The 23,647-nt window shown below is 45.5% G+C and overlaps 2 protein-coding genes across 2 annotated transcripts in view; one reads left to right on the top strand and one right to left on the bottom strand.

Moving 5' to 3' along the window:
- Positions 1-13,818, bottom strand: part of MCFD2 (multiple coagulation factor deficiency 2, ER cargo receptor complex subunit) — a 40,163-nt gene extending 26,345 nt beyond the window's left edge. Inside the window, exons 1-3 of the mRNA XM_077749307.1 lie at positions 13,718-13,818; positions 13,157-13,242; positions 9,037-9,141 (exon numbers count right to left, since the gene is read on the bottom strand). The gene's annotated coding sequence lies outside the window, so the exon portion shown is untranslated. The remainder of the gene's footprint in view (positions 1-9,036; positions 9,142-13,156; positions 13,243-13,717) is intronic.
- TTC7A (tetratricopeptide repeat domain 7A) overlaps positions 13,662-23,647 on the top strand; it is a 118,802-nt gene continuing 108,816 nt past the window's right edge. Inside the window, exons 1-2 of the mRNA XM_077749304.1 lie at positions 13,662-13,871; positions 23,478-23,641. Coding sequence (XP_077605430.1) covers positions 13,688-13,871; positions 23,478-23,641 — 348 coding nt within the window. The 5' untranslated portion in view covers positions 13,662-13,687. The remainder of the gene's footprint in view (positions 13,872-23,477; positions 23,642-23,647) is intronic.

The following is a 23,647-nucleotide window of genomic DNA, read 5'->3' on the forward strand; positions in this document are numbered from 1 at the left end:
GGAGGGTGTGTGGGGGGGCGGTGGGGGGGGGGGGGGGGGGCAGCAGGCAGGAGGAGCCTGCTGAAGGGAAAGGGACAGGGTCAGAGAAGCCCAGCAGGGAGTCTCCCAGGACTTCACAGAAAGCCCCAGGATCAGCATTAAATGTCTGCCAGAGGACCTGTGGCCTATGGGTCCCCAGGTGTAGAACCCATAAATCTAGGACTACCCCCTTCCCTCATTTCAACCTTAAAGGTCAGAAACAGCAGCAAGATGAGGGAGACGAGAATAAGAAAGAAAAGGAGCTAAACACAGCTCCCTCCCAGGCTACCTGCCATGGGCCCTAGCTTTGAGAGAGTGGGAGAGAAACCCTATCTATGAATGAAGACTGAAACATTGGTTAGTACATTGGGCTGAACCCTTTTAATTATTTAATTAAGCCTGCATTCGTGACTTAAAGTGATTCCCTAGACTTTTACACTAAAGATGCGGAGAAAAAGTTATGAGCTTGGCAGGATTTTTATACGTGGTCATGGAAAAGACCATCCTAACCTCCACCGGAAGGGCTTAAAAGCAGTGGAGGACAAAAACTAAGTGGCTCTTGTGGATATAACCCATAAATCCTGCGTGTCCAGCATACTGGTTATACAACATTCCTTTCTTAAAAGCCACTCTGCCTTGAGTTTCTAGATGCACTACGGAACAACCCAGATGTTGGCTAGGAGCCCCTTAGTCCTTGGAGGTCCGGGTATAATGGGATCAGATCCAGCCAATTCCACAGCCTGGAGAAGTTGAGCTTGCCCAATAATTTCTGCTCCTTCTCATAGACTTCCTCACCCGAGGTCTCCCCAGCCTCTTATTTCTGAGTCTGTTTTGCTTTCCATGCTCTCCCCTCATCAGTCTGGATGCAGAAAGAGCATCTCTTAGCATTCCCTCTATAGAAGAATCTCCTGACACAAGGAACAGTTGTGAGTTGTGAGGCTAAACGCTGGAGATACAAACTACATGATGTCCACGGTCCTCAAGATATTTACAATCTAGTTGGGGAGAGACTGAAAAGAATATGGTAAATGTCTGTCGGAGCCCAGGTTGCCATGGGAGCACATGAGGGGGGGCGGGGGCAGAGGGCATGTAAACAGGCCTGAGGTGAGGATGTGGGAAGTCAAGGAAGACTTCCCTCTATGATAAAATAGCAGATTAGATAAAGAATCAAATAGAATTCAAGAACAGAGACATCTAGTTAGAGGTGTTAAAAACTCAAGAGAGGGATTCAACAGTTTAGATGCATCAGAAGAGAGAGTCAATGAATTAGAAAATATAGCAGAAAAGGGACGCCTGGGTGGTTCAGTCAGTTAAGCGTCCGACTCCAGCTCAGGTCATGATCTCGCGGTTTGTGGGTTCAAGTCCCACATCAGGCTCTGTGCTGACAGCTCAGAGCCTGGAGTTTGCTTTGGATTCTGTGTCTCCCTCTCTCTCTGATTCTCCCCTGCCTGTGCTCTGTCTCTCTCTCTCTCAAAATAAAAAAAGTTAAAAATAAAGAAAAATATATAGCAGAAAAAGAAAACCCTATCTAGAATAAAGTAAAGAGACAACATAGAAAATCCAAAAACAAGGGTAAGAGATACAGAGAATACAGTAAAAAGATCTTACTTCCATCTAGGTGGTGTCACAGGAGGAGAGAGAAGGAACTGAGACAAGATTTGAAGAGATAATAGCCAAGAATTTTCCAGAACTGATGAAAGACTAAAGTTCAGTCACAAAGAGCAACAAATCCCAAGCATAATTAATTATTTAAGAAATCTATTCTTGGCACATTAAATAATTCTTCAGAAAACAAAAGAAAAAAAGACAGGCAGGGGTGGGGAAAAGATTGTTTTTTGTGTTTGTTTTTTTCTAAATATATATATTTTTAAAATATTTATTTACTTTGGAGAGAGACAGAGTGTGAGCACAAGAGGGGTAGAGAGAGAGGGAGACACAGAATCCAAAGCAGGCTCCAGGCACGGAGCTGTCAGCACAGAGCCCGATGCGGGGCTCAAACTCACAAACTGTGAGATCATGACCTGAGCTGAAGTCAGACGCTTAACTGACTGAGCCACTCAGGCGTCCCAAAAAGATTGTTTTCAAAGGAACAACAGTTAGATAACTGACTTCTCAATAGCAAAAGTGGAAACCAGAAAACAGTGTAGTATCTTTAAAGGCTAACGTAAACTGTTAGTCTAAAAATCTACATCTTTGGGGTTCCAGGCTGGCTCAGTCGGTAGAGCATGTGACTCTTGATCTTGGGGTTGTGAGTTCAGGCCCCACACTGGGTGTAGAGATTAGATAAAAACAACTTAAAACAATTTTTTTTAAATAATAAAATTCTAGGGGCCCCTGGGTGGCTCAGTCGGTTAAGCATCCAGCTTCGGCTCAGGTCATGATCTCACGGTTCGTGGGTTTGAGCCCTGCGTCGGGCTCTGTGCTGACAGCTAGCTCAGAGTCTGGAGCCTATTTGAGATTCTGTATCTCCCTCTCTCTCTGACCCTCCCCTGCTCATGCTGTCTCTCTTTCAGAAATAAATAAAATGTTAAAAATAATAATAATAATTTAAACAAATAAATAATAAAATTCTACATCCAGCTAAAATCTCCTTGCATAAACCTAAGAAGATATTTTGGGACAAACAAAAAACAAGTGATTTGTCCACTTGCAGAAACACTATATTAGTTTTCTATTCCTATGCAATAAATTACTACAAACTTAGCAGCTTAAGATAATACCCATTTATTTTCTCACAGTTCTGTAGATCAGAAGTCCAGGTAAGGATCAATTAGGCTCCCTGCTCAGAGTATGACAGGACTGAAATCAAAGTGCTGAGTGTGGCTGGGGTGCCATTAGAGGCTTGAGGTCCTCTTCCCAGAGACATGNAGATTTAAAATTATGTGAAGTATATTCTCTGATACAATGAAATTACAAGAAGAAAACTCAGAAAACCCCACAGTTACATGGAAATTAAGAAACACTTCTAAAGAACACATAGGTCAAATACATATCACAACAAAAATTAGAAAATAGTTTGAATCAAGTGTTAACAAAATTTCTATGTATCGAATCCTATGAGATATAGCTGAAAAAGGGAAATTTGTAGCCTTAAATGCACATATGTTAGAAAATAAGAAAGAATGAACATTCATGAGCAAAGATTCAGTATGAAAAAGTAAGAAAGGGGTGCCTGGGTGGCTCAGTCGCTTGGGCATCTGACTTTATCTCAGGTTATGATCTCGTGGTTTGCAAATTCAAGTCCTGTGTCAGGATCTGTGCTGCTTCGGATTCTGTGTCTCCCTCTCTCTCTGGCCCTCCCCTGCTCATGCTCTGTCTTTCTCTCTTCGAAATAAATAAACATTAAAAAAATTTTTTTTTCCAAAAAGTAAGAAAAAGAAGATCTGGGATACTATATTATTATTCACAACTATTCACTAATCCATCTCTGGGCATTGGCATCAGCTTAGCTCTATCTCTTGCTCTAGTCAATGGAAAGTATATAGGAGTATATACTTCTAAAACAAAAGTTTTAAGAGCCAACATATGGTTCACCATACTGTCTCTTTTCCCTCTGCAATGACTGTCAGTGTTCTAGACAGTGGCTGTTCTGTCAGCTCAAGCTTCAGAGTGAAAACAATGAGAAGAAGCCAGGCAAACTGAATGGAACAGGTAGAACAAATGAGAAATGTGCAAAGCCCTGAGATTATGTTTTTCTGGGTTGTTTGTTACTGCAGCATAACCTAACCTATTCTGACCATTACAAGAGTACAAACAAAGCCCAAAAACATAAAATAAATGAAATAATAAGGATAACGGGAAAAAATTAAAGAAATGGAAAATAACATGCCATACAGAAGATCAATAAAACCAAAAGTTGGTTCTTTGAAATGACCAATAAAACTGATAAATCCTTAAAAAATTATCAATAAGATTAAGAAAAGAGAATGTGCAAACAGCCAATACCAGGAATGAAAAAGGCAGATATCACTATGAACTCTACAAACATTAAAAAAATGATAAGAGGGTTTTATGTGGGCACCTGGGTGACTCCATTGGTTAAGTATCTGACTTCAGCTCAGGTCATGATCTCACAGCTTGTGAGTTCGGGCCCTGAGCTGGGGTCTCAGCTGTTAGCACAGAAGCCTGTTTTGAATCCTCTTTCCCCCTGCTTGTTCTCTCACTCAAAATGAATAAATAAACTTAAAAAAAAAAAGAGGGTTTTATGAATAATTTATGCTTAAAATGTGAAAAGCTAGATGAAAAGAATATATTCCTAGAAAAATACACCTTTCTGAAAATTGTTCAAGGAACAAATAGAAATTTTAAGTCCTGTGATTTTTAAATAAATTTTATCAGTACTTAAAAAAACCTCCTATCAGGGCGCCTGGGTGGCTCAGTCAGGTAAGCAACCAACTCTTAATTTCGGCTCAGGTCATGACCTCACATTTCATGAGTTCAAGCCCCACGTCCAGCTCTGTGCAGACAGCGCAGAGCCAGCTTGGGATTCTCTCTCTCCTTTCTCTCTGCTCCTCCCTCCCTCCCCCTCTCTCTTTCTCTTTCAAAATAAATAAATAAACTTAAAAAAAATTCCCATAAATAGCTAAGGAAAAAAATAATGCTTACTGTATACAACCTCTTTGGAGAATAAAAAAAAAAAATGGTATACCCTCAAATTCATTTATAAGGCTAGCCTAACTCTGATACTGAAAGCCAGTGAAGATAGTTTCAGAAGAGAAAATTTAGCCAATCTCACTTATGAACACAGATACAAAAATTCTAAATAAAATATTGCACCAAACAATATATAAAAAGGAAAATACATTATAACCAATGTGGTAGACAATATAATGGCTCCCAAAGATGTTTATATCCTAATCCTCAAAACCTGTGAATATGTCATCTTACATGGCAAAGGGACTTTGCAAAGTTGACTGAAAATAAGGCCTCTGACATGGGCAGATTATCCTGGATTATCCTATGAGCTCAATGTAATCACCAGAGTCCTCATGAGAGGAAGGCAGGAGGGTCAGAGTCAGAGACAAGATGTGACCCTGGATTGGCGTGATGGCCTTTGAAGATGGAGGAAGAGACCACCAGCCAAGGAATGTGACTAGCCTCTAGAAGCAGGAAAAGGCTAGGAAAAGGCTCCCCTAGAGCCTGCAGAAGAAATGCAGCTCTGCCAATACCTCAGTTTAGCTTACAGACCCACCCTGGACTTCAGACCTCAAGAATTGGGAGATAATAAAGGTGTGGTATTTTAAGCCACTATGTATTTGGGGATTTGTTACAGAAGCAACAGGAAACAAATACAACTGAGTTGATCTTATTCTAGAAATGCAAGGATGGTTTAGCCCTGGAAAATCAAAATAGTTCACCGTATAAATAGATTTGAAGGAGAAAAATCATATGGCTAGCTCAATAAGTGAAAAAAAAATTGTAAAATTCAACTTTAATCATCATTAAATAAAACACAAACTTTTAACATCCCAGGATTGAAAGGGTCTTTCTAAATTGGATACACTTCACCAGAGGATGAAGTAAAATTAATATGTTGTACACCAGAACTCATATAACATGGTACGTCAATCATACTTTAATAAGAAAGGAAGGAAGGGGGCGCCTGGGTGGCTCAGTTGAGTATCCAACTCTTGATTTCAGCTCAGGTCATGATCTCACGGTTCATGGGATTAAGCCCCATGTCGGGCTCTGCGCTGACAGGGCAGAATCTGCTTGAGATTCTCTCTCTCCCTCTCTCTCTGCCCTCCTGCTCATTCCCTCTGTCTCAAAATAAACTTTAAAAATAAAAGGAAGAAAGGAAGGAAGAAGGAAAGAAGTGAGGAAGATAGTAGAGGGTGGAGGAAAGAAAGCAATGGAATAATTGCCATAAAAGGCCAACAGTTACATTTAGGAGGAAGAGGTTGTACTTGGGAAGGGATATATATTGGGGACTTCTGGGATGCTGGTAAAACCTGATTTCTTTCTAGGTTAATGAAAGTGCTTCATAACAATTGTATTTTATGTAACTTCCTCTGTGTTATTTGTTGGCTATTCAGCAAAAATGCTGTTAAAACAAAAATGTTTTTTAAAAGGTAGAAAAGAAAAAAAGACTTGAAAGCGCAGAAAGCAAAGCTATGTTTTAAGGCCTAAAACTGCTATCATCACTGAAGGACAGATACACAAGTTGGCCTTAGGAGTGGTGGAACTTAAAATCAGGCCACCTAACATGAACTGAAAGGCTCTCACTGTTTCTGGGTTGGACTGACTTCTCTCCTCCAGGATAGCAGTATCTGGGCAAAGAATCGGCATTGGCAAAGGCTGGGAGAAAAGTGTGAACCTCCACTCTCGGGTGGGCACCATTGCAGCAGTCCTGCAAGATGACACAGAAGCCACGGAGGAGAAGCAGGAGTCACCTGGGACCCCGGGGGAACAGAAGGGACCCAGATGATGGGAGGGAAGTCAATGCATGGAAGAACATGCTAGTATCTCAACCATGAAATGGGCGGCAGGGCGGGGGATGGATAGCAGACACCCCAGAGCTCTCATCTCCCAGGCCTGGGAAAACCTTTAATATTATAGGATTCCAAAATTAACATAATAAGTAATTACTGAGTGCCCACTATGCACAAGTACAAAGAATTCATGGTTTTGAAGCTTGCCTTTGTAGCACCGCATCCCTCACCTAATGATTACCTGCAGTTTTGCTGGCAGCTGTCAAAGGGAAAGACTGACCATACAGCCACCTCCTGGCAGAGTGTTCATGGCAGTGTTCTAGGAGGGCCGGTTCAGCTGGCCAGTCCACAGTACTGATCATTAAGTAAGACAGGAGACACCAGGGGCCAGAAATGCTATGAGCCAACAACCATGGTCATAAGTAAAGCTGATTTTCAAATGTAAGAACTGTGGGCCATGGGTTTACAAGAAGATTGGGCAGGCTCTGGGTCATACATACTGATGATCTGAGTGCATGAAAGCACTCTTGGCTATGAAGGAAAGGTTTAACTGTATTCAAATTTAGGGTTTTTAGGGTTCCTGTTGGGAACACAGGGCTCTGGGGGGCCCTGAATAGCAAATACAAGAGTATGAGAGAAGAGAGGAACAGAAGGTGGGAAGGACATCTCCCATCAGGCGGTTCCCACGTCTGGATGGCCTAATTACTCCCAGCACTGTGACAGTTAGTATAAACAAGAGTGATTCGATGGGGGGAGGGGCTCTGGTAATAATCATACATAATCCCTTTCTGCATGAGTACACAGGAAGAATCAAAACCACCTGCACCCAGCTTACTGTTGATGTTGACACAACCTTTTTATTATATAGGAAGTTTCTTCCCGTGATGATAACAGTTGTAAGTAACTATTGTTTTTGCAGAAATTTCAAGAAGTAACCTTGAATGAACTTCGCAACTTTTCGACAGATTGCATCCAACCACTGTTTATTCTCTAAGACTCCTTGAAACCCTTGTTTCAAAACCCTCACCTCGCCCTGTCCATCGATCCTCAACTACTGTTCTCATGACTCTTGCCCAGTCCTCATCAAGCCCCTCATTAGAAAAGCTGCCTTCAAATAGACCCAACACTTTATAAATATCCCGCCATGGCCTCCCTAGTACAGATGCTACTATGACTTTGCACAGGTGTTTTCCTTCCTGCGATCAGAACACAGCTTTGCATTCTCACAAATTTGTTTCGAGGATATTTTTAGGGAGCAGCAATTATTCAATTAGAAGGCCCACTGAGACCTCCTTGCCAATGTGGCCAAGACCCCGACTCAGAAAGTGTGCTCCTCCAAGGCCCTCCAGCCCCTCAGGAGTCTTTTAGACCACAGCAACGAGAGATGTTAAGTCTTGCACTGGGCTTGAGTTCCCCAAGTATACAGTCTATTTGTCTCCAGTGATAAGGAACCCCTTTCGGGAATCTTTTGATTATCTGACCATATTTGAACATCTTTTCTCCTTGGTAGATAGCTGCCTTATTGTTCATAGTAATTCATAATATTATTGTCTATATGATATATAGATCCCTATTGTCTATGTCCATCCTCGTCATTTTTGGTTGTGCATCAATCAGAGCAAAGTTTATAGTTGTAAGGACAGATATGGGACCCAATAAGTATGCCCCTAACCTGGCCCGGGGACAAATTTGGTCTTGGACCACTTAATGAGAACTTTGCTCAGACTTGCTTTGAGGTTCAGCAAAGATGTCTCCACACCTTCTATCTGCCAGAAAGTATAAATTCATCAGAGTTGTGGTTGGATAAGGTCTAGCTGTGAGGCTGGGGGGCTCTGAGCCAGAGGATGCACAAGGAACTCTTGACTGATCATCCCCAGGCCTTCAAGGCTCTGTCTTGGAATAAACCTCAGTCCATGCCTTCCGTGTATTTATGCTGTACCCAAATTTGTGCACTTATCTTTCTAAATAGCATCATTTCACCAAGGATAATTTAGAATTACAGTGCCACTATGAGGAAGTTTCGATATGAACAAAGTTATTCACTGGAGAGGTGCCGAAGAATGTAAAGGCAGCACAATTCTAAGCATCCAATGGTCTTCATTATTTTTTTTAGCATGAGGAAGCATCCAAAAGAAACCAGGTTCAAAAATCACTTCCTTCATGGATTGCTTGGCCAAAGCAAAAGAAAAATGCGAACATGTTAAAACTATTTTTTAGATTTCCCAAACCACAACTCAAGCCTACTATCTTCTTCCCCCATGCTATGCTCCTCCATCTCCTGCTACTCCTCTGCGTCCTCCCCTGATGCACTGGCCCTCCTTGCTGGCCAGCTAGCTACCCCAAAGCTCACTTACCTCTTTTTTTTTTTAATATTTTTATTTTATTTCTAGGAGGGAGAGAGAGAGAGAGAGACAGCATGAGCAGGGGAGGGTCAGAGAGAGAGGGAGTCACAGACTGAAACAGGCTCCAGGCTGGCAGTCAGCACAGAGCCCAACGCAGGGCTCGAACCCACGAACCGTGAGATCATGACCTAAGCGAAAGTCGGACGCTTAACTGACTAAGCCACCCAGGCGCCCCGCTCACTTACCTCTTTAAAGTAAACCTCCTGCAGGACAGAGAAAATCTCTTACGGTGGATTTTAAGCTCTGGTTTCATTCTCAGCTGAAAGTCATTGTCAGAGACTCTGCAAAGCCTAGACGAGAGAGAAAACATGGCTGAGGAATTTAGAATCATTTGAGGGACACATAGCCCAGAGCAGCCACCTAGATACTAATCCCTTCGGAAGTTAGTAGGAACTTCAGATGCATGGAGTTCAATGAAAAAGTCAGAATGGGAAGACCCTCAATGGTAACTTAAACAGCCTTCATTTGCATAGGAAATCCTTGGGGTTTATAAAAGCTGGAGATTTGGTCAAGGCCTTTGGAGGCTATCCTCTGTATTTTGGGTAAAAATAGACTGTGCTCTGGTTCAGTTCTTCAAACCAAAGAGGAGAAGTCTGATGGAGACTTCAGGGAAGGTTCATACCCAGCAACTGCATGCAGGAGTTGATCCTGAAGCAAACATGACCCTGGCTCATTCTCTTTTCGTGAATGGCCTTGAATCATACATAGAGAAGTCATAATATGCCAGCAAAAAGTAGGATGGGAAATAGCCCCAAGCCCAGACCTCCAATACTTGGCTGAATATTTGTCAAGAGTTCTAAAACTAAGAAACTAAACAACAACAAAGATACCAATGAAGGTGTTTCGTTTCTCATTCTGTTCTTTTGAAAAAACTTTTTAAATGTTTTATTTATTTTTGAGAGAGAGAGAGAGTCGGAGTATGGGCAGGGAAGGGACAGAGAGAGAAAGAGACACAGAATCTGCAAAGGAGACACAGATTCAGGCTCCAGGCTCTGAGCTGTCAGCAGAGCCCAACGTGGGGCTTGAACTCCCAAACCAGGAGAACACGACCTGAGCTGAAGTTGGAAACTTAAGTGACTGAGCCACCCAGGCGCTCCTCTCATTCTACTCTTAAACCCACTATGAAACATTTCTCTAAAAATTAAAGGACAGCCTTACAAATGTTTTATTGATATAGGCATAATAATACTAATCTTAAACCCAAACACTACTACACAGCCTTTTCCTTGGAGCCAACAAACTACTCTGGTCACACATCTATCTTCACTATGCCTTCCCCAGGCCCCAGCCCATAACCATAAGCCTCAAACCTTTAGCCAAGGAATGTTCTTTTAACTTTTGGGACACCACACTCATTAACTTAATAGCAAGGGATTTATTGTGCTAATATGCCACTACTACATTAGGTGCTCTCCTGATGGTCTCTTCCTTCTGGACCCCGAGGACCTCCCTTTTCATAATAAGATCCTGGCTCATTTGGATATGATTTACCAGTACTTTTGTGTACAAATCAGGCAGAGACTGCAGCCCTCTTAACAGCAAAAACTTCTGATATTCTACTGGAGCTAAACCCATCAAGGTTAAATCTCTACCCAAACTTGCATAATAGCCTCTAAAACAAGGGGATAAAGAAGAAATAAAACTAATAATCAAAAACCTTCAAAACTAAAAAAAAAAAAAAAAGACTTAAAGAGAAAGGAGTCTCATACCTTGTCCCAGTCCTTATAACATGCTCCTATCCTCAGTTGAAAAACCCAGTGGGCAGGAATATATAGATTCGCTTAGGACCCCAGGGCCACAAATAAATTGGTCACTTGCTGCTTCCCTTTAAGATCAAACTCAAATACACTACTATTCTATCTTCAAGGCCTAAAGAGACTATGTGTTTTACAGTTGTAGATCTACACTTTGGTTTCTCTGTAAATCAAGTCAATACTTGTGTGTCTTCTCCAGGGAAAATCAAAGATAGTATCTGGACCACTGTGCCTCAGTTTACTGAGGTCCCCTCCTAGATTTCACAAGTCCTCAATCAGAACCTCAAGAGCTTTCCACTGCCCTGTAATTCTATTCTTATTCAATGTTTTGAATAATCTTTTGCTGTGTTCCAAAGATGAGGTGAGCTCTAAGGCTGATTCATCTACTGCTTTCTTTTAGCTCAGAGAGGGCACAAGGGTTCTATAGAAAAGCTGACAGTTTGTCAAAGGAAGTGCACTATCCAAGACAAAAGATATCCCATGGAGGAAAATCCCTTACTCCAGACAACCAGCTGTGCAAGGTGTTTCTGGCCAATCTCTAAGACAATTATGAGGATCCCTGGGTCTCAATGGCTACTGCAGGCCATACAGCCCCAACTTTTCTGAAATCTCCATGCCATTATTTAACCTATCCAAGTCCTTGCTGACCAAACCTTTTCTCTGGGAACCCAAACATGAACAGACTTTTTGTGAGTTCAGATTAGCTCTTCAACACCCTCCCATTCTGGGCCTAACCGAAAAGCATAAACCTTCAACCTATAAGTACATGAGAGATCTTTCTAAGGCCATAAGTTCATGAGAATTGAGACCAAGAGCTAACTACAGCTTCTCTTGTGATCCAGCGGTAAGAGCCTCCCTACCTAGAGGGAGTCAGCCCCTGAACTAGTGGAATCTCCTGTCAGTCTGCGGGTAGAGGTCCTTTGCTTGGTACCATCTTTGTTGCTCCGTAAAATTACACATTTCTTGGCAGGTTGGTTTACCTCCTGTGAACTTCAATACCTTCTCTGAGATGCCAGGACTGTCAGGCAGTGCTCTCCCTCACTCTGCTAAGCAGCCAACCCAGCTTCTCCCGATCAGCAAGAGATTTTTACAGCATTCTCCAGTTGGCAAAAAAATGGCAATCTTTATCAGAACTCACCCTAAACTTTCATCTGAGAGATTTCAGATCATTAAAAAATAAAAACAACCGCCACGCTTCCTACGCGCCTTTTATTTTGGCAAACATTACTAATAACAATCGTGGTTGCTCTTTGCTCTTGTTCCTACAGTCTCTTACTCTCCTGAAAAAAAAAATGCGGGTCACTAGCAGGCTAGGGGCTTGTCTCTGCGAGAAAAGAACCACAGAGGGGTCAGGAATTGGTTGCAGTGCTGAGGAACAGCTTGTTAGAACTTCTGACCACAGTACTGTGTTCCTCTCCCCCCTGCGCCATGCCCACACAAATCTTGGTGCTTGAGTCAAAGGAACAAGCAGTAATTCTCCAGTTAGTTCCCTGGAGTCCTGCAACCTGGGGGCAGGGTTGGCAAAGGATTAGGGAGAAAAAAGGGAGGAGGGGACGTTTCTGTATTTCCATCAGGGCTGCCTTCTGTCCTCAGCTCTGCTGTCCTCCGCCTGCTGCAGGGCTGACCCTGGGGCTTATCACAGGGTGTTCTCAGGCCACCCTCATCCAAAGAACATGCACAGCTCTCTCCACGTGAAAGGCGGTTCCGGGGACCAGCAAGGGCAGCCAAAGGCTAACCAGATGCCAGCTAGCGGAGGTGACAAGAGTAGGCACAGCTTTTGTGTAAATGGAGTAGAGAGTCCCTAAATTCCAAGGGCAGGAGCTGTCCCTGTTTTCTGCACCTACTTTCTGGCCTCTAGGAGTCCAGAACAGACCCCAGATGCTCCCAAGTTCGGGAAATGCTGTCCCCAAGCATAGAATGGAGCTGCATCTGGAACCTGGAAAGGAGAGTCTCCATCTTGGAGTTGTGGGGTTGGAGTGGCGGGGAGCAGAAGATGGCATTGCGCAGACAACCCCAGGTAGCAAAGGGCTGGTGGCACTAAGCACCTGGGGCCCAGGCTCTGCTTGGCAAAACACCTTACCACGGTTACAGTTATCCAGAAGCAGGAAGGGCTGAGTCTGCTAACACTGAAAGTGGTCAGGTGCACTCTCACAGCCGCGTGTCAGGCAGTGGTGAAGCCCTTCGCGTTGCAGCAGGAAAAAAAAACCAAGTGGACACTTAACTCTTAGAGGAGTCTATACTACACTTCAAAGTGTGTCCTGACTCTCCTGTGTTCTGGAGTCTTAGATCTGCACTGTGCAATATGTCGCTTACATTCAAGGGAGTTTTTTTTTTTGTCTCACTGTCATTTCTTGCATGATGGCCTCAATCCCCACTGTAAACCGCCCCCGAGGCAGGGCCACTCTAACCAGTCCCTCCGCCTTCAGGCCACCTTGTGATCCCTTGAACCTCTTAGCACCCCACAAAGCCAAGCTAAGCCATGCTGTGAGTTTTGATCACAGTGTTGAGACACCAGAAGAAAAAAATACCAAGTTAGAAAACAGCTTAAAACCTTTAAGAACTCCAGGGTAACGGGATTCCACAGAGGACACGCCAGCCAACTCGTGCGGGGTTGTCAAGTTGGAAAGAGGAACTCCGCTGTTAAAAAAAAAAAAGAAAGAAAGAAAGAAAAGAAAATGAGAAGTCTCGGAGTGCAGACGCCCAGGGAGTCGAGGGGCTCCTATCGGGCCAGTTCCGCCCCGCAACACGCCTGTCCGAACACGCGCGCAGAGCGTCCCTGCGGGGCCCGCACCCGGGGAGGCTCGCTCTCGAAGGTGGGAGCGACCGGCCGGCCGGCCTCTCCCCGGATTTGTGACGTGAGGCGGTGGTGACGAAGCCAACACACAAAGCCGGGGTGTCGGGGCAGGGAGCCCCCAGGCCAAGAGCCCCGATGGGATGGGGAGGGGGCGGGGAGCGAGGCGCCCCCGGGCGCGGGGGCCCAGCGCAGCATTAAAGTGAGCGCCGAGTCGGCGGCGGCGGCGGGGACCTGGCGCTGGCCCCGGGCTTGCCGNGCCGCACCTCCCATGACAGCGCCCGCGCGAAGATGGCTGCGAAGGGCGCGCACGGCTCCCACCTGAAGATGGAGAGCGAGCTGGAGCGCTGCCGCGCGGAGGGCCACTGGGACCGCATGCCCGAGCTGGTCCGGCAGCTGCAGACGCTGGTAGTGCCCGGCGGCGGAGGCAGCCGGCGAACCAGCCCGAGCGCCGCGTTCACCTCTCTGGACGCTGGTGAGTGAGGGAAGGGGCTGGCTCACGAGTACCCAGCGCGCGAAATGCACCGCCTCCTCCAGGAAGCGGGCCCCGACTGCCTCCCGGCCGCCAACGGCCGCCTTCGGTATTACCCTTCCTGTAGTGCTGGTGTTAGGAGCAACCAGGGTAATTAGGAACGTTCTTATGCCCCAGGAGAAAAACCACTTGCAGGTTTGGGAACTTTGGGGCAGAGAGAGACAGAGAGACAGAGAGAGAGAGAGACTGCTCTTGCTCTCTGTCCTTCGGGATCATGTGGGCAACTCCGTCTACCGTGAAATGGTGGTGTCGACACGACTCAGCTCCGGGCAAGGGCTGGACTCTTGCACCGTCCCTTCACCCCGCATCCGGTCCTAAACTCCATCAGGTGAAGGCTGTGTGTGTCTCCCCGCCCTCCACTTCTTTCCCCCAGGTCCAGCTGACAGCTGAGCTCTGTCCACAGCAGACAGGGTTGGAGGGGTTGGCGAGCTCCGAGGTAGGGTGGTGAAGCAGGAAAGTGGCCCGGTAAACCTCAGTGTCCTCATCTGTGGTTGGACTCAGGACCCATCTAGCCCTAGCTTTGGCAGTGGGGCTGGTTTGGCTGGGCTGGGCTCTTGTGCTGGGGTGGGAAGGCACCCTGATGTGGCAGTCTCGGGGAGGGGAGGGGAGGGGAACACCCCGCCCCAGTCTCCAACCTCAAATCGTGTTCCTGGTGCCCTCAGCTGAGCCTGGAGAGCCTTCCCGGAGCCCTCTCTGTGCGCAACCAGATTAGAGCCCTGTGGAAGGAGGCAGGGAGTCAATGAATGCAGATATGAAGAGGTTTAAAGACTGCCCAGCCTGTGAAAGGTTCTGTGGGGGAGACAGTGGTGGTGGTGGAGGTGATGATGATGATAATAATAGTAATAATAATAATAATAGCAGCTACCACTTACCCAGCACTCACTGTGTGCCAGACACTGCCCAAGCACTTCAGTCAACTCAGTTCCTCCCAACAACCCCATGAAGGCTGCACTTTTGTTTGCTCTGCTTGCAGATACCGAAGCAGGCCCCCAAAGGTTAAAAAACTTGATCATCCAATCAATAAGGGTTAGAGCCAGGATTTGAACTTGGGCTTCTGAGTATATCCTTTTAACCTCTTGCACTGTTGCCTTTAATGAGATGTAGCACAAAATCTCAGCCTGAGGAGTTGCCAAAATGGACGAGGAGGCAGAGGAGTGACCAGATGGTGGTGCTCAGAGAAGTTTTGGGGGAGCCGCAGAATGTGCGCTGGCCTCCGACTGGTATTGGGAAGAGCAGAGTGCGTTTGCCCATCAAGGAGGAAGGATAGAAGGACACTGAGAGGGCCAGGTGACACGGACGGACGGTCAGGTTGAGGCTTTGAGATGGGTGTGGGCTCAGCAGTGAGGGGACTGACCAGAGCAATAGGTGCATGTATGGGAGAAGCTGGTGGGCCCTGCTCTTCCAGGGCAGAATAGAGAAATTGCAGGTTTTCTTCTGCCCCCGCATGGGGCGATGTGGTGGGGTGGGGCTTCCTAGAGTGGGAGTGGATATGGACCTACACAGAGGGCACTGGGACCTGGGTGAGTTATGGGAATATGAGTAAAGTGGGCCCCACAGAGAAACATGCTGGGCCAAGATAGGAACCCAACCTCCTCAAGTCCAGTTTCTTTTTAAAAAAAGGTTTTTTTTTTAACATTTATTTATTTTTGAGAGGCAGAGAGACATAGAAGTGGGGGAGGGGGCAGACAGAGAGGGAGACAGAATTCAAAGCAGGCTCCAGGCTCTGAGATGTCAGCACAGTGCCCGATGCGGGGCTCGAACCCATGAACCGTGAGATCATGACCTGAGCCGAAGTCAGGCCTTTAATGGACTGAACCACCTAGGTGCCCCTTGAGTCCAGTTTCTTAAACTGCTATGTGGAGGTCTCAAGAAGGTTATGTAATTAATAATTGGTATCTCAAGAGGAACAAGTTTAGGGAGCCAAAAATTAAAGAAATTGGACCTAATAGATTCAATATTGTTATACAGACTTTTTTTTTCCTTCCACTGTAGGACTTTTCAGAGCCTTTAATATGCTCACCTGCCTGTGATGTATAAGCCAAGGTTGGAGTATAAATAGCACATTTCTCAAACTTGCCTTGACCATATTCTATGAGGCATTATTGGGAAACACTGGTATCACATAATTTATAAGTGGTATAGTATGGTTATAAAGTGCTTTCCCTATTTTTTTTTTAATTCTTATCAACAACCTTGTGGGTAGAGAAGGAGTTATTGTCTCCATTTTACACATAGGGACCCCAAGGCCCAGAAAGGTCATGTAATGTGTATGTGGCAGAGCCTGTGTGAAAGCCTAAGTTCCTGCCACCAAGTCTACTGCTAGGGAAGGTGGGGGCTGGGTTCAAGGGCCTGGCTTGGCTTCACCATGGGGACAAAAGGAGGGAGACTGAGGCAGTCGTTGGGCTTTGGTTCTATGAGTGATTTCTCTCCCCCTGTTAAATCTGGATACACTGTCCCAACACCCAGGCAGGCGCACACACAGGTGCACACTAGGAAAACAGAGGAGTCCTAAAACCCAAGTGTAGAGCAATTTTTGGATTGTCTGCTTTTTCTGGTTTTCCCTCTGCAGGGTTCCTTGGTCACTCAAGGGATTGAGGGCCTGTTTTTTTAGAGTGGTATAGGCACTGCCCCCCTCCAGCCCAGGAGAGAGATTCTTAATGTCCTACTTGGCCTGTTACACTCATACCATCAGTGACCAGAAGCTTCAACAGTTACCTCTTTTGGGAGAGGGAGGGAATGTATGGAGGGGGGAGGCAAACCCCAGTTGCATCCCATTTTAGAGACTGAGGGCCTGAGCCCGGCTATCTCTGCAAGGTTTCCTACAGAAACAAAAATTGCTCCCAGAGCATCTACTTCAGTCCTGGGGGCAGCAGGGGAAGACTGGCTATGGGGGCCTCTGTAGAATCTGGTGGGAGTGAAGGGTCAGAAGAATCTCAGGCAGAGGGGCCCCTCTCCTATCAGGGGAGGCTGCTCCCCACCACCCACTATCAGGGGGAAGGTGGCTGCCACTGTTTGTACATTTTCTTTCAAACTCACATCCGGTTTAGGTTGGGCCAGGATGGAGCAGGGGAACCCCAGAGTGTAGCTGGCTGTGCTGGAGTTTGTTCATGTAAAAACAAAGAGCCCATCCAAGTGGTCAAAGAAAAAGAAAAGAATATTATGAAAAATTTCCAAAACATCAAAAAAGCTGAAGAATGGATCCCATGTATCCATTAACCAGCCTCAGTGATCATGAACTCATGAACTACCCCAACCGATGTCTTCCCCACACTGAATATCATAGTAGGTACTTATTAATAAGAACTCTTGTTTCTTTTTTTTTTTTTTAATTTATTTACTGTGGTGTGTAAGCACATACATAAAGAAGTGGAGGGGTGCCTGAGTGGCTCAATCATTGGAGCATCTGACTTTGGCTCAGGTCATAATCTCGTGGTTCCAGCTGTCCTGGTTGGGGCTGTCCTGACAGCTCACAGCCTGGAGCCTGCTTCGGATTCTGTGTCTCCCTCTCTCTCTCTTCCCCTCCCTGGCTTGTGCTATGTCTCTCTTTCAAAAATAAATAAACATTTTACAAACTTACTTAAAAAAAAAAAAAAAGAAGAAGAAGTTGTGACTATCAGGAGACAGCGTGGGAGCCTAAAAAAATGGGGGGAAAATCATTTCTCTTAATTAAGATTAGATGTCTGCTACACAAAAGGAATTCTAGAGATAAATCAGGATTTTAGGAAGTCTCTTAGAATGTCATGGACAGGATGATTTGGTGTGAGATAGGATGATGGTTTAGATTAATAGGTTGAAATTTCATTTTTTTTGTTGTTTTTTTGCAGCTTTCTATTTTAATGTAATCAATCATATGATCCTTTCTTTTTTTGCCGAAGAGCTCTTTTGAAAAGCAAAACCACCATACCATTATCACAACTCCCCCCACCAAGATCTAATGATTTAACTTTACAGTTCATTTGCTAGAATCAGGATCCAAATAAGGCTACACATTGTATTTGGTTAACGGCTCGAGTGTCCCTTTTTTTCCCCTCAATATTTTATTATGAAAATTTCAAATATAACAGCCAAATTAAAAGAATGTTTCGGTGAACACCTGTATACCCACCACAAGATTCTGATATTCTTAAGCTGTGCTTACTTTATCACGACTGCCCCTCTATCTATCCATCCGTCTAGAGTCTCATAATCCGTAGGCACCCCCATCTTTTTTTTTTTTTTTTTCTGAACTGGAGATTATTCTGAGCATTTCTTCAGTTGGAGTTAGAGGGGGTGTGTTTGAGGCAGGTGGCCTCTCACTGGTCTTGGCCTCTTCCCCCTCTCGCTGTGGTTAGAAGTTCCCAGCCCTCCATGGTCCTGTGTGGTGAGCAGCTGCAGCTACCACTGTGTCCCCATTTGACTTAGTGGGGAAGGGCCCGCCTGGCCGGACCCAGGCTTCCTGTGTGCAGGCTGGCAGGCTGTGGGGAGGAGGCACTGCCCTGCAAATGTGGTTTCTGGGGAAGGGGCAGGTATCCTTGAAGTGGGTCCCTGTGGCCTAGCGCCCTGAAAGAGGCCTGGAGAAGGGTGGGAGCAGACGGGAAGCTAGCTACCAGAGGCCTTCAAAACCAGGTTGGTGGGCAGACTGAGGGACCATTAAGTGGGGGTCTCTGCCCAGGGCAGGGGGCTGGGCTGGGCTGCTAGAATCTGTGTCACTGTCAGGAAGGTCTTCCTAATGCCTCTGGGAGGGGAGAAATTGAAATACTCTACCCACATCAGAATAGGGAGTAGGTTTCAGACCAGAAGATGATAAAAAGCCATGTTTTGCCTTCGGAGAAGGAAGGACAGGAAAGCCCCTAGTCTATCTGGGTTCTTATTTAACAACTGAAAATCCAGAACTTTTCATTCTAAAATAGCCTTCAGTCCCACAGATTGGCCAGTTGGGAATGGTGGGATGGATAGGAGAAAGGGAAGAGAGGCAGAGTAGAGAGGGAAGAGATGTGGGCAAGGAAGAAAATAAAGTTCAGTGCCCAACACCTACTGTGTCTACTAAAAAAAAAACCAAAGACCTTGGGTGGGATCAAGAGGTGGGGCAAAAAGGCTGGAGAAGGACCTTAAGTGTTAGTTTATAGAACCGTTCGGGGACATCTGGGTGGCTCAGTCTGTTGAGTGTCCAACTTCGACTCCGGTCATGATCTCATGGTTTGTGAATTTGAGCCCCACATTGGTCTCGCTGCTGTCAGCTCAGAGCCTGGAGCCTGCTTCTGATCCTCTGTCCCCACCCCTACCCCCACCACTGCCCCTCCCCTACTCATGCTCTCTCAAAAATGAATAAACCCATTTTTTAAAAATTAAAAAAAAAAGAACAGTCTAAAACTCACAGGTGTATGAGATGAGAACAGTTCTTATCCTACTACTTGGAATTGCTATTACCTTTGAACCTACTATTTATAGCCCTTAGACTGTCCTTTATTTCTAAACTACCAGAAGCTCTGCTGTGCCCGGGATGCAGGAGAGACAGTCTGTTCTGTGGCTGTGTTGTGCAATGTTGTGTTATTATTGTGGGCTGTGACCATGGCAATATTGCATATCTATATTATCATCTATAAAATGGGAGTAGTATCTACCTTTTAGGGCTGTGCAGATTAAATGCTACCGTATAATAAAGTACTTGGCACTCAGGAGGCCGTCAACAAATATTGGTCTCCCTCATGCAGTAAAAGGCGTTCTGGTTCTCAAGCTACCTGAGGTGAAGGATTACTTTCATGTTTTGGGTTGTTTTTTTTTTAACTCCCATTTTTTTTGTGCTCTGATACTTTCATAAGATACGCAAACTGCTACCTCCCATTTTTTTTAAATGTTTATTTATTTTTGGGAGACAGAGTTGGGGGGGTTGCAAAGAGAGAGGGAGACACAGAATCCGAAGCTGACTCCAGGCTCTGAGCCGCCAGCACAGAGCCCGACAGGGGGCTTTTTCTTTTTTCTTTTTTTTTTAATTATTCAATTCAACAGATTCAGAATTATTTTGTCACATTATTATCAATGTTTCAAAACTGAACTCATGTCCCCAGGATTGGGTGACAAACACAGACCCATGCTAGTCCCCTGACCTCACTCTGAGCAGCAGGTATCCAGAAGACACTCCCACCTCCCAGAGGGGAGGTGTTGTGCCCTGGGGAGTATTTCCAGATTAAGGGTTGCTGGGAAGGAATCTCTGGGCACGAAAGGAACAACAGAGCCAATGAGTCCCTTGGGGAGCTCCAGGCAGGCAGCTGGGTGGCGGAGGCGGGGCCTGGTGGGAGCTGCAGGTGCACTCTGACTGTGGAGAGCCAAGGACCAGTCCAGGAGCGACTCAGTTCCTTCAGAAGGAGCAGGTTCCTAAACCTACCTCTGGTTTAACAGGTGCAAAACAGGTTGGAAGGGAAGAGCAACTTGCCCAGTGGCCCACAGCTCAGGCATCCACTATATAGCCTGCCCCTCCTCCTAACTGATACTGAGAAACTGAGAAGATTGCCTTTCATCTTGATTTAAATTTTAATGTGTTATTTTTTGGTTTTGGTTTTGTTATTTTTTTGAGAGACAGAGCATGAACGGGGCGGGGGGGGGGAGGGGGAGGTGCGGTGCAGAAAGAGAGAGGGAGACACAGAATCTGAAGGAGGCTCCAGCCTCTGAGCTGTCAGCACAGAGCCAGATGCAGGGCTCGAACCCACAAACTCCAGATTGTGACCTGAGTCAGATGTTCAAGTGACTAAGCCACCCAGGCGCCCCATTGAGTTGATTTAAATTTTATTTTGTTTTATTTTTTAAGTAAACTTTTTGAATTTTAAAACCGTTTCGGATTATAGAAAAATTGTGAAAATAGTATAGAAAATTCATAATAACCCAGACCCATTTTTCCTGTTATTATATGTTAGTATGGTAGATTTGTCACAATTAATGAATCAATATTGATACATTTGTTCTTTTTTTTAAATTTTTTAAGGGGTGCCTGGGTGGCTTAGTCGGTTAAGCGTCCGACTTTCGCTTAGGTCATGATCTCACGGTTCGTGGGTTTGAGCCCCGCAACGGGCTGTGTGCTGACTGCCAGCTCAGAGCCTGGAGCCTGTTTCAGTCTGTGACTCCCTCTCTCTCTGACCCTCCCCTGCTCACGCTGTCTCTCTCTCTCTCCTAGAAATAAATAAAACATAAAAAAAAATTTTTTTTAATTTTTTTAAATTTCATTTAAATACAGGTTATTAAAATGTAGCGTAACAATGGTTTCAAGAGTGGAATTTAGTGATTTATCACTTACATATAACACCTAGTGCTCATCCCAACAAGTGCCCTCCTTATTGCCCATTGCCCATTTAGCCCCCTCCACATCCCTCCAGCAACACTCAATTTGTTCTCTGTATTTAGGCATCTCTTATGGTTTGCCTCCGTGTCTGTTTTTATCTTATTTTTCCTTCCCTTCCCCTATGTTCATCTGTTGTGTTTCTTAAATTCCACATATGAGTGAAATCATATGATATTTATCTTTCTCTAACGATTTAAATTTCATTTTTGACTAGATAAGATATTCACATGGCTCAACCTTCCAAAGGGACCAAAAAGTAAAGAATGAAAGGCCTCTCTCCATCTCCGGCACCTTCCCTATAAGCCAGAAAGGCCATCAGATATGTATCCTGTCACGTTTTCATACATAAAGGCACATTTTGGTCTACTGTCACATTTCTGACCACTGTGCACGCTCTGCTTTCTTACTGATGTATCATGGAGTTCATTCATTCACAGCACAGAGCGTCCTCATTTCTTTTCATGGCAGCGTGGTGTCCCCTTTTATGGAAGGCCCATGCTTTATTTAATCAGCCTCATGTCAGTGGACATAAACGTTATCTCTGATTTTCTGCTGTTATAAATAACACTGTAGAAATCACCTTATAAGTCAGTCATTTTACACACACACCAAGATCTCTGTAGGGGTGGGATTGTGGAATCAGTGGGTTGCACAAAAATAATTTTCATGTGTGTTGTCAAATTGCCCTTTATAGAGGTCCTGCCGACTCCTGCTCTACCAGTGATGGAACGGAGTTTGAACTAGGTACTGTCTTGGCCAGTTCCTCTGAATGTTAATTTTGAAATCCTGAGGTCGATACCTAAGGATCACTAAGAGGCTCTGGTACCCTCAGAGGAAAACGCTTGTATGGCTGTTCCCTGGAATCTGGGCTTTCAGGGTGTCCTCTTGGGCGGGAAAAGCTCTTCAGAGGCCCGCAATCCTGGGTCCGTGGCTTTGAGTTGTGAGCAAACTGCAGTGGTCCTGAGAGTAAGCAGTGAGTGGCATTCCCGAGTGGGTCTAAAAATGCCATCCTGGCAGTAGAAAGAGCTCTGCGAAGGCTTGGAACCAAGCAGACCTTCCTGGAGGCATTTTGGGTTGGCACATAACTCTCTGAGCCTGGCGGCTTCCTCATGCAGTAGTGGGGAGGGTCTGGTTCACCCAGTAGCTATTTAATGGGTACCTGTGTTGAGTGGTGGGCCTGGTCCTCACCCTGGGTGCAGGCGAGGGGCAGTGAATCAGTCACACCAAGCACAGCCACCTGATGCTGATGGTAAAACCACACTCAACCGCTAAGCCCCCACGCTGAGCACTGGGACCCGCCCGTTCCCCGGGTCTCCTCTCTGTGGTGGCAAGGGGGTCACAATCCTAGAGTGTTCAGTGCTGCATGGGGAGATGGCAGATTGAACCAAACAGTATGAATTCCCTTGCCAGCTGGTGAGGTCTGACGATGGGTTAACATATGTGACAGAACTCCAGAAAGTGCCAGAGCTAAACACGTCCAAGGATTTGCCCTGCTACACCAGTACATCTGCTTCCTGGCTAACTCTTTGCTCTTGTTGCTAGGTTATCCCTGGTTACGTTAAAATACCTTAAAAATGGAAAAACCATGGTTTTCTGGTTACATGGAAATTAGGAGCTCATGAAAATGCATTAAGCCACATCATATATTTTTCCTCTTCTGTTATTTGGGGTAATTTCTTCTCAGTTTAAGAACTCACTACCCACGGGGCGCCTGGGTGGCTTAGTCGGTTAAGGGTCCGACTTTCGCTTAGGTCATGATCTCGCGGTTGGTGGGTTCGAGCCCCGCGTCGGGCTCTGTGCTGACTGCCAGCTCAGAGCCTGGAGCCTGTTTCAGTCTGTGACTCCCTCTCTCTCTGACCCTCCCCTGCTCACGCTGTCTCTCTCTCCCTCTCTCCTAGAAATAAATAAAAATATTAAAAAAAAAAAAAAAGAACTCATTACCCACAATTGGACGTGGGTGTGACTTTGTCCTTCATTTTAAATTCTGAAATTCTGGGAGTTTGCCCCAAGTCTTGGAAACTTTTCCTCCCCAACCACTAAACTACAGAAAATAAACCCAAAGGGGCAATTTGTATTGTGCCCGTGTGCCTCTGTTTTTTCTTTAAAGGCCGTTTAACTTTATGAAAACAGTGTCTTTATTTATTTTCTCAGACCTGGGCTATTTGTGTGCTGGGGCAGGGGTGGCTGGCTGGGTATAAGGACAGGTACCAGTTGCAGGGGGTCACTGCTGTGTTTTTCAGATGACTTTGGGAAGCTGCTGCTGGCCGAGGCCCTGCTGGAGCAGTGTTTAAAGGAGAACCACACGAAGATAAAAGACTCCATCCCTTTGCCAGAGAAGAATGAGCCAAAGATGAATGAAGCCAGAAGCTACCTGAGTAGTATCCTTAACCACGGGAGGCTGTCCGTAAGT

This window comes from Crocuta crocuta, unplaced genomic scaffold (genome assembly GCF_008692635.1).
Source record: "Crocuta crocuta isolate KB4526 unplaced genomic scaffold, BGI_CrCroc_1.0 scaffold118, whole genome shotgun sequence".
Classification (NCBI taxonomy): domain Eukaryota; kingdom Metazoa; phylum Chordata; class Mammalia; order Carnivora; family Hyaenidae; genus Crocuta; species Crocuta crocuta.